At 29.2% G+C, this 10,965-nt stretch overlaps 1 protein-coding gene across 3 annotated transcripts; it reads left to right on the forward strand.

Moving 5' to 3' along the window:
- The first annotated feature begins 3,065 nt into the window (after window positions 1–3,065).
- On the forward strand, window positions 3,066–9,679 carry LOC108749408. Of its 3 annotated transcripts, none has more exons than XM_018488097.1 (9): window positions 3,066–3,308; window positions 3,503–3,746; window positions 4,247–4,309; window positions 4,805–5,015; window positions 5,136–5,241; window positions 5,746–5,897; window positions 6,290–6,491; window positions 8,035–8,117; window positions 9,368–9,679. In XM_018488097.1, exons 2-9 carry the CDS (start codon window positions 3,611–3,613, stop codon window positions 9,597–9,599), a joined length of 1,185 nt encoding a protein of 394 aa, XP_018343599.1. In that variant the 5' UTR covers window positions 3,066–3,308; window positions 3,503–3,610; the 3' UTR covers window positions 9,600–9,679. The 3 variants fall into 3 exon arrangements, with proteins under 3 accessions (XP_018343599.1, XP_018343590.1, XP_018343609.1); XM_018488088.1 differs by having other exon boundaries at window positions 3,589–3,746; XM_018488107.1 differs by having other exon boundaries at window positions 3,305–3,380.
- The last annotated feature ends 1,286 nt before the right edge of the window (window positions 9,680–10,965 follow it).

Consider the following 10,965-nt stretch of genomic DNA (forward strand, 5'->3'; position numbering starts at 1 on the left):
CCTACTACGTCACGCTCGTGCTCAAGTCTGGTGTTATTATAATGTATTTTCGATTTTTACGAAGAAAAATATATAAATAAATATATAAATTAAACGATCCCTGAGTGGTCGGGAAACCCTCAAAAATTTGTACCCTCCTTTTTAAGTAGTTCTCTGTGATGCAGTTCATTGTATGTATGTTTTAATCAATTAATTTTCTATATATTTTTTATATTATCTTGACTCTTTAAAGTTGCCGGTGGATCTATTGGACTCATTTAATTATAAATCTCTGTCAAAAAAATCAAATAGTTCAATTTTTTTATGTTACATCAGCGGATTATTCTTATTAAATATATTTGCAATCAATATTTATTTTTTTTTGTACTAGTTATGTCCTTTTAATCTTTAAAATTAATTAACCTTTTAATTAATATAAACTAAATGAGTCTTTTAGACTTAGCATTAGTAATAATGCTACAGATTTTTACGTCAGCTCCAAAGGAAAAAAATAAATATTCTTTCAAGGCATCAGAATAAGAGGTATCTAACCAGCCATCGAATAGCCTATGTGGAAAATAATACGCTCAAAGTATACATGTACATACGCATTTATGTGTATATAATATATAAAAAAACTGAACGAAACCACCGCGTGTATATATATCTTTGTAATGTAATAATGCACAATGGCGTGTGACATATTAATGTGTAATATATTCTTCTCACGAGAGCGCTATGACTGTTTAAAGCGTTACAATGTCCTCTGCATGATCTCTCCGCGTTATGATTTACGCAGTGATCGACGACGCGCTGTTCCGGTAAATTGAATGAATTTATACGCTAGTAAATGGTAGAATAAATAAAATATTTATGATAAATAGAGAGGAAGATGCTTAGATATATGTAAAAGAATATAGCAGCACATCCGGTTATTTCATCCCTATTACGTTCCCGCTATTATAGATATAACAATCGCGCGTGTACGAGTTTAATATAATTGTTCGATTGTCAGTGTGTCTTAATATTCTCTATAGGATACATTTCGAAAATTTTAATCAAAACACAACTTACACAAAAACGAAAATATAAAAAACAAGAAATCATATAGCTGTTCTTGGTATGTAACCACTTCCAATTATTGTAGATTAGAGGAAATAATTATACTTTGTTTGTTGCAGTGCTTAATTACGTAACGAGTAGGTTTATACTCGATCTTTTCACTCGTTCAATAACTTAGATTATTTTATAATATCAGAGAGATAAAGAAACATTTTGTTATCTACTTATGGTTGTATGCAATGTATTACTTTATTCTTTGTTAAGACTGACTTTTTTATAGGAATTTCTTGTGTCTTTTCATTAGTTTATCGATAATTTGATATAAATGAAAGATTTATTATTTAATAAACGGCAAAATTTCATTTGATCTATTTGTGCGCAACTGCATCAACTGTATATGTATTTAATTTGTCAATCGTATTTAAAATAGAATTTCAAAAACTCTTGTTTATATCTTCGCTAAACTTTGACAATTTGTCATATTACAGAACTAATTGTAATATTTTCATGCCAATGCGCGAATTATACGTACAATGAGTACAACAATGTATATGAATATACTCGTATCTTTTAAACGCAATGTATAGACGGGTATGTACTCAAAATTATTGTATATTATTATTAATTGCATCGTGTTAAAGAAAAAGACATAAATTATTATGATGTAAAATATAAATTATCGATGTAACATTGTTCGTATTATACATCGATAATGGATACTGTTTGTAGATAAAAAGTGAATAAAGCTATAAATTATTTAATTTGATCTTTATTTCCAATATAACACTTTACTCTTTTATTAAATGCTTTATTTTTTTCCTATCTTTAGTTATAAAAATGTTTTAATAAAATCTTTACTAACAAATAATTTAATATTTTTTCTCTATTGTAATATAATGATATAATACATACAATATAATAAAGAATATTACATAATTTTAATTAACTAAATTTGATATTTTATAGAAATTTGAGCTTAATAAAATTAAATCTCACATTGTTCTCACAATTATATAGCAATAAATCGTTTCATATGTTTTATTGTTTATACGTTATTATGTTTATGGCGTTATTATGTGTTTTATTTTTCGTTGCATTTTACATATCACGAGTATACCACAAAAATGCAAACAAAAAAAATATAATTATATTTGAATTTATGTTAATACATTAATTTATATTAACATACTGATTTATATCAATATTATAATTTATATCAATATTAAATTTATATTTAAAGCAAAATACAAACAAGTGTTACAAAGTTTTTCAATATATCCATATAAATCGTTTGCTTAAATTTTTTTTATATCACATAATACGCATTTTGCGTGAACGCATAAATCATCGTCTTTAATACATAGATATTACGTGATGACGTCAAATTGCGCGGATAAAACGCGACGTGTATTGCTCGGTCGAAATAAAATTTCTCGTTGCCTCCGCTTTTACGGTCCGCATAATCGTAGCTGTAAAGACCAACGGCGCCATGATAAGTCAAACGCTGCCAGAATAATCGTTTCACGCTCCTCATTTTACACGGAAATATCTGCATCGCTTCATTTCGGTAATATTATCTACGTGCACTTTATATCCGACAAAAACATCGAAATTAACTTCTTCATTATACTTCATTTAGTGTGTAATTCTCTAGCTAAAATTAAGTATTTCTGAATTGTTTAAAGTCCGTGTAAGACTAGAGATTGAAATTGAAAATTACATTAGAATTTGACCAATCAAAGCAAAGTTCACTAAAGCTGATATTGGTTTTCTTTCTTCTTATCGGTTAAGTTCCAATCCCATCTCAATCTCAATTTCTAGTCTAATGCAAATTTACGAGCTTAAGGCACACAATGTTTACGAGATATTTTATACAAAAGATCATTTCTCTCAAAATAATAATATTTAGCAGCGTTTTTGTAATTTTTATACCAAATTTGCCTATTAATAGTCACGAACTCTGCCGCAAAAGATATTTAAAAACAAAGGAAACAAAGAAAATCAGTAACCAATGGCCACTTGAGAGATTCAACGAAATTTTACGCTGGAATATGCAGCGAATGCGGCTTACGTAACGTGTTCTTTTCATTCCCATCCCCTTTAGCGGGAATATGTGAAAACTCGAGGGAAAGGATTTTCGGTCGTTCAGATCTGTGGGGGACCTGCCGATCCCATGACCAGTGGATTCGCAGTAATCGTTATTTACTGCTCGTGAAGAAAAGGGACGAGAAAAGGTGTCAGCATTTTGGTGAACGTCAGAGACAAAAGTGCGAAAGTTGCTTTATTCTTAGTTGGAAAGGGTGGAATAAATTCGAAACGACTGAACACGAAGAAGTCATGTAATTCGAATACGACGTGACTTTTGTGTTTTCGTTTTTATGCCGTTTCAAAAACTAATAAAAATGAGAAATGTATTCACACATAAAATGCCTTAATCAAAATACTAAAATTTTTTTTATAGAATAGCGAATAGATCTGAAAATCAGTATGGAAAGATCACAATAAAAAGAGAAAGATCATAACAAAAGGAGATTTTTGTCGTTTTAGTTGACGTGAATACAAAAACGCGATGTCGTGCACTCGTTATCGAATAATAGACCCGCAGCGAGATCAAATGCACTTGAACTTTAAGTATCCTTATAGCTGCTATACAACAACCTGCCATACGTCTGACATCAGGAATCTTCGTCCCACAGTCTGTAATAGTGTGTAGTTTTTTATATTTCAAGGAAAATCTAATTACGTTGAGATGTAGTACGCATAATAAATATAGAAGCAAAATTTATATTTTTTCCAGAGAAATTCTAGAACAGAATCTCTTTAAAAAATCAAAAAATATTCTTAATAGAATTTCTCTATAAAATTCATATTTGTAGCAGTTTTAATTGTGCTTTTAATATCCAAATATCATTAAAACTGCTACAAATATGAATTTTATCATGTAGTTCTAAAACATAAAAATTACATTCATAAATTAGATATAAAAAAATAAGTAAAAATAAGATTGCTTCTGTGATTTACAAGTAAAAATGTGAAAAACTAAAAATACAAAAAAGTTAAAAATATGAATTTTGCTATTATATTTTCTTTTCTCCTTACATAAAAGACGCAATATTTTGATTCAATATATAACTCAATATTTTTTTATTTATATCGATAATTTATTTTATATTAATCAGTGTTGTAAATTTTATTTATCTTTCAGAAAGTCACGAAAATTGGAAGTCATCCAATTTAAGTAGAAATAACAATGAGATATATAGAGAAGTTAAAAAACGTTCAAAAAAATTATTTATAAAATTATTTAAAAAATATGAAATTTCAGACATAAACGTTTACAATAATTTTAATGATTAGCGATTCTAACTTTATTATATACATTAATAATTTAATTGCATTATTATTAATTTATAGATGTTAATATTAATTTATGAATATTAATAATATCCAATTAAATTTGATTGCAATATTAATGTTTGTTATCTAATTATATTATTTAATTATTAATTATTAATTAATTATATTTAAAAGATTATAGAATATTTAGTAAATGTTTATTTAAATAAATAAAAATTAATAAAAAAGTAAAGTTCGATCATGGAATTTGCTTACTCATTTCTTGACTTACAATTAACCAATTTATTAATTTCTATAACTTATATAATACAATCAACCCATTGTCTCTCCAAACAATGCGATTCAAAGCATATCAGCCACAGAAGCAAATGAACATTAATTTAGTTCGAAATCCTCCGCATCATAGGCAGAGGCGATCCGCCGTTTCCAGACTCGAACATACATACGGGGAGAATCCCGAATGCACACACGTACGAATCGACAAAGCATCATGAATCGACGCCGGTGGTTTCAATTGAGAGACTGCAAGTTCGTCTAAAGCTCTTAGAAGACTGCAACGCAACGCTACATCTCAGAAACTGCAATCTCGATGCGGAAAACACGAACTTGGCGAAACGGTGAGATTACTATTGTGATTACATAATTATGTTTTCGCTAAATAAATACACTGCGTGATGCAATTACATTCACGTATAAGTACGTTTTGAACAAGTTCCCTCAAGATAAACAATATGCAGGCTGGAAGAAGATGCGACTAAAATGGAGAAGTTGTTAGAGAATGTATCAGTATTGCAAAACGAACTTGAGAAACTCAAGTTAGCTGATATATTAGCGAAACAAACGGTAGGAACAATATTTATTGAATAAAAAAGAAATGTTTCTAAAATATAATTAAATGATATGTATATGTGAAGATGCTTTGCTGCAATATTTATATTGCATAATAAATAATAATCAACATAAAAATGAGATATCTGTGTTATTAAAATAATAACGGAGGAAATAAAGTATATATTTAAATCTTTACCTAAAAAAATTATTTATTAATTCTATTAATTCTTTCTGATGGTATTCTATCACATTATTTATTGTCATAAACTTTCTCTTATTTTCTCATTTATTATAATCTCAAACTTTATCATATATGAATATAATTAAATTTTTATATTAAAACTGAAAATTAAAATTAAAATTAATAATATAGAAAAAATATGATAATCATAAACGTTAGTATTTTCAGAAATACAAAATTCTAAAATTTTTATCACTGTAATTTCACGTGTACATAAAATAAAAGAAAATTTATTATTTCTTTAATAAAAATTTACTTTTCTATGTAAATTTCAGGAACATGATAAGATATGTTTAGAAAATAAATGCACCTCCTCGACGAATATAGTTTCCAAGATAAATTGTGGATTACAAATTTGGGAAAACTGCAAAGATTGCCATAGAGAATTGGAGGGATGCCAAAGAGAATCGCAGATCACAATCACGAAGTAAGTTCTCCAGAGATTGAAGGGTGAATTCATCATTCTCATATTCTATCTCATATTATTACAAAACATCTTTATATTGAGCTATATAAAATAGAGTCATAAACAATAATAGAGTAATAAACAAGGGTCTAAATTACTTTTGCAATACATTTTCGTATAATTTACTTCAAATAATTTTATTTAAAAATTTTCGTCGATTAAGAAGCTTACTGGATAAAAACGCAGAACGTAAAGTCTTTTAATCACGAACTCTTCTTCTTTTATCGAACATCAATGGAAATAAGATCGATTGAATATTTTGAATAACGCCCATTTAATCTCACTTTGTCACTGTGTCTTCCCTTTCGAGGATCTATTCTCAATTGTGTTCTAATTCGCAACTCCTCGATTAGATCGGAGTTTGAGTTACTAGAAAGGGATATGAGGACTTTGAGAGACGCCGTTATCGCCAGGGAAGAAGCCTGGGATAAAGCGGTGGAGCGCGAGCAGAATTGCCGGCAGCAATTAGCACGACTGACCGCGGAGGTGATCACCGTGCGTCACTTTTGCGAAACTCGCCAGGACGAACTTCGCGCAGTTATGGATACTTTGACGGTAATATCGATAACCGACTGCTCGATAACATATATCGAGGAAACAGAAACTAGAACGTTAGATTGACATGCGGCGTGCCGTGATATCGAGCAAACTTTCGTATCGAGAAAAATTTAATTATGTACATATTTTGGTGTAATTCTTGGCCTTAACACATGTTGCATCATCTCATTTATACACATAACACGCGATATGCATGGAATTTGATTTAACATCGGTTTGCTACTGTTAACAGTTATTAACATGTTGATTACCGAATATGAATTAACTTAAATAATTGACTATTTAAATAGATATTAGTTATTCGTTAATTTAACTTTTTGAAGGAAAAAATAAAAATTTTATTGTTCCGATGAAAATAAATTTAATCAAGTAACATTAAAATATTGTGTTAAAAAATGAATAAAATTATTTAATTGTATAGTGGTAATCAATATATTAAAAATATGTTTATGCATTTTTTTACATGAAAAAAAGAATGTTGTATTAATCGTATTAGATAACAACAAAATTTAATTTAAAATAATCTTATTATTTCAATATCAGTATTATTTTTTAGAAGACAAAAAAGCCACTGTAACTGTGTTTTTAAAAGATTTTAAAAGTGGACTTCCATCCTCTAAAGATTCAAAAAAATTTTAATATACTAATATTTTTTCTTTAATATAATATTATTTTTTCTATTAAATTGTTACTGAATTAACAAAATAATTTTCAATTAAATTGCTGTTAATTAATTAATTAATGCTACTAATGAAAAGAATAGTTTTGTAGATACAAATTTGAAAATAAATTTTGTTGTACTATCAGAATAATTATACAGAGCGTCAACACTGACGATAAATATTTTACAGACAGATTCTTTGTAACATTTTAAAACAAAAAGTCTAATATGAAAATGCCAAGGATAAAATAATTTTCAAGTGGGAAGAGTTTTTATAATCTTTGATAATAACTGTCAAATTCAGCATCATCACATTGATCATCTTGTTATCTTTGAGTGTACCAAATTCTAGCTCTGTCATTTGAAAATTTTAATTTTTTCTCATTTGAAAACTATTATAGCCTCAGATTTTCGTATAAGACTTTTCTTAAAATATTATAAAGAATTTGTCTTTAAAATATTTATTGTCAGATTTAAGACACCCTAAGGTTGATATTTAAGCTGATTGCTAGAACGGCAAAATTTTTGCAGCCTTGCTCATCATGTTTGAGTTTCCTACATATAATTATTTTGATGATCCAACAATTAAATTATTTTAAAATCTGTATGTACATATATACTTAAATTTTTAGATACTCAGCAGAATTTTTCTTTCCATGTATTAATATACATTATTTTTATTCATATATATTATTGTCTCTTTGGAAAAGTTTAATTAAAACGCGATAATTAAAAATTATGCTACACTTTTTCATATTTATTATGGCAACATATATCACGATAAGAATTAATATAAAAAATTCATATACCTTAAAAAATTATTTTAATTAATTCAGAAACATAAAGATTTGTTTCGTATCAGCGGCTTTTCATTTTTAGGAAAAAGAATCGGAGCTGAAAATAATGCAGAAAGAAATGCTATACCTGAACAAATTAATTGCGAAGCTGCACCTACGTCAGAGGTAAAAACGCTTCTCATCTATTTTATTCATAATAGACCAACCATCCATCTTTCTCCTTCTATTTTCCATCTAAAAATTGCAGTTGCCAGAAAATGCGGTACTGGCGCACATGGGCGTGGCATTTTCGTTGAAGCAAAAGATATTTTTTACTGCTTTTCAGTCGAGGTTACGAGGAATGAAAATTCCAGAAACCGCGCTCGTAAAAGATTCATCGCGAAGGATTCGAATGCAATGCAAAACGCTTGCAAATATGGCGGACGTGTCGGTGCGGTGATCATCGCGAATGAGCAAAAACTACTTGCCTCGATTAATTCGTTATAACGATCCGTCGGTCGCACACTCTATATTCCTCGCATCCTCGGCATCCTAGAGCATTCACGATCCTTCATGACGTTCGTCGAACGACGCCAATAACGTAGAATACTCGGCAAATCCTTTCTTTCGATCGGCGAAATGATCGCGACGCGATTCCACTTACAATCGACTGTCGTGAAGTTGCTGCGGTCGCATTGAACGTAACCGCGCGCGCTTTTCATGTGTTTTTAAGGCTAATCTACAATGTGTTTTTACTTGCTTTTTACCTTTTTCTTCGCGACTGTTTTTTTATTAACAATCACGTTTCTTTGTCTCTTTTGTCAACATTTATCTCGACAGAAAGCACAAACAGGATAAAAGGCCCATATAGTATACTTCAAATATAGGAGAGATTCTGGAAACGATCTTAATGTCTATTCCTACTAATGTAGTTTAATTTTAATCTCGGTTCAACTGACTTTTCATCTCTTCTAGTTCTAAGAATTAGAAAAAGATGGAGAGTAAGTTGCACCGAGATTAATAACTTAATCTATATTGGTTGCGTTTAGCAGAGAAAACTAATCAGTTAGTAATTCTTTAATATGATTGGTTCCTACAATTTACATCATAAAAAGAAATTTTTAATTAATCCTTAGATTGGAATATTAAATTCTCAAGTCGAGTTTGTCAAGTAGCTATCAAACTTCATAAAAAATAGAAGAGCTTGAAATCAATAGAAGGACTTGAAATAAAAAATACAAGAGCTTGAAATCGAGCTTAACTTCTATTTGACGAATTCAATTTTAAAGTTTAATTTCAATTAAGGATCAATTAAAATTTTCTTTTTATGATTTCTGACGAGTCAACTTTTTGCTGACTTTAACTTACAATTAAATATAAATATATTCCATGTAATAATGTATCGTGCAACTTTAAGGAACTTGTTACTATTTCAGAGAGCTCGAAGAATACGCGAGCAGTAGTATAAGTTTTAATATTAGCGAGAAGGATAAAAAATGCATCGAGGAGATTGTGCGGCGCGTACGAAACTCTAAAAGTAAATCAAAGACAAAGCCCAAATGCACTTCGGATAAATACCCACGTTCGAATTCAAGCAGCCCTCGCGAGAATAAGAACGGACAGGATCAGGCAGGTTCCTCGGAGGATCATCACAAATTAAATTTATAATCGTTTTATAAATCAACCTATTGTTGTCTATTTATATAAACTTACTGTCCACGATTTCAGTAGTACCATGTATTCTAAATACTGGCAAATATATGCATATGTATATATAAGCATATTTGTTTGAATATAGTATTAATAAATCGACACTATTAGTATTATGAATGTTCGTAATCTTATAAAAATCTAATTATTCTCAAGAAAAATAAGACAATACATCTCTTGACTTTAATACGAGAACTGCTATTATACAATTGATACTTTGTTTCTTTTTACATCAGGATATTATTTTAGTTCTTCGAAACTCACAATAAAATTTTTATACAACTCACAATGAAAAAAACCGAATCGACGAACACTTTAAAAAGTATTGGTGTGGATTTAACATCACGCAGTGTCTAATATATATACAAGGTGAATCAGAGTCGTTAAACTAGCTTTATATAATATATATAAAACTCTTATTGTGTTGGTGTTGATATCCACCAACATGATGTAGATTTAGAACCCGTGGTGTTTATATCATCATGGATTTGAAACCCATGGTGTTAAATCTATACTGTGATGATATGGATTCATCATATTGATATTAATATTAACATCAACAGAATGATATATAGATACCAAATGATGTTAATTAAATGTACACCGATATTTTTTACCTATAGTATCCATAAATCTGCAAATTAATTTATCTTCAGCAGTCAACGTGTTATAACCCAAATGTTATGTCAACATTAACTTGGAAATAGTCACTTGATTTTTTTTTACATAAGCAATCACTTCATAAGGGATCCGCAGTTCATTCTTATTACATCTATGATTGTGCTTACAATTCTTACATCAGTCTCTGTGATAAAATTTCTAGATATAAATTTTGAAAAGAAAAGAAGAAGAAATAATATTCTGTGATAAAAGGAATGTCTGCTGATCGAAATTGAACTGAAATTGCAACTTGATACTCGATGAAAACTCGTACTTTAACCAGCTGCGACAGCGTGTACCGGATAGCGACGAATAAATCACGCCAACGAATGAATCAATGTACATTTTTCATCGTTGAATCTCCCGACAATTTAAATCGAGAAAATGCGGTACAGTAAATCGTGCTTCTCCCACATTTTGATAAATTGCCGAGATCAATTTTATAGTAAATCGCGATTCTCTTTCGGCCTATCGATCCCATCGAATTCTCTTTCGTTTATAATTTCTACAATTATTCTCTTAAATTATCATAAAATATAATAAACAAAAGAAAGCGCGCGCGAGGTACGAAAAAATAATGCAAAATATAGATCTTTTCTCTTCGAATTTTCTATATAACTATTTTGTTTCTAGTGTTTTTATTTATTTATTAATAAAAAGATCA

Source organism: Trachymyrmex septentrionalis, unplaced genomic scaffold (genome assembly GCF_001594115.1).
Source record: "Trachymyrmex septentrionalis isolate Tsep2-gDNA-1 unplaced genomic scaffold, Tsep1.0 scaffold11, whole genome shotgun sequence".
Taxonomy (NCBI): Eukaryota; Metazoa; Arthropoda; class Insecta; order Hymenoptera; family Formicidae; genus Trachymyrmex; species Trachymyrmex septentrionalis.

What these genes read in the sequence shown, in the direction of transcription:
- LOC108749408 (XM_018488097.1), top strand. Translation starts at nt 3,611, where the DNA reads ATGTCGTGCACTCGTTATCGAATAATAGACCCGCAGCGAGATCAAATG. An exon ending in TCGTCCCACAGTCTGTAATA is followed by an intron (nt 3,747 to 4,246) that starts GTGTGTAGTTTT and finishes TTTATCTTTCAG; the next exon opens with AAAGTCACGAAAATTGGAAG. An exon ending in AACACGAACTTGGCGAAACG is followed by an intron (nt 5,016 to 5,135) that starts GTGAGATTACTA and finishes AACAATATGCAG; the next exon opens with GCTGGAAGAAGATGCGACTA.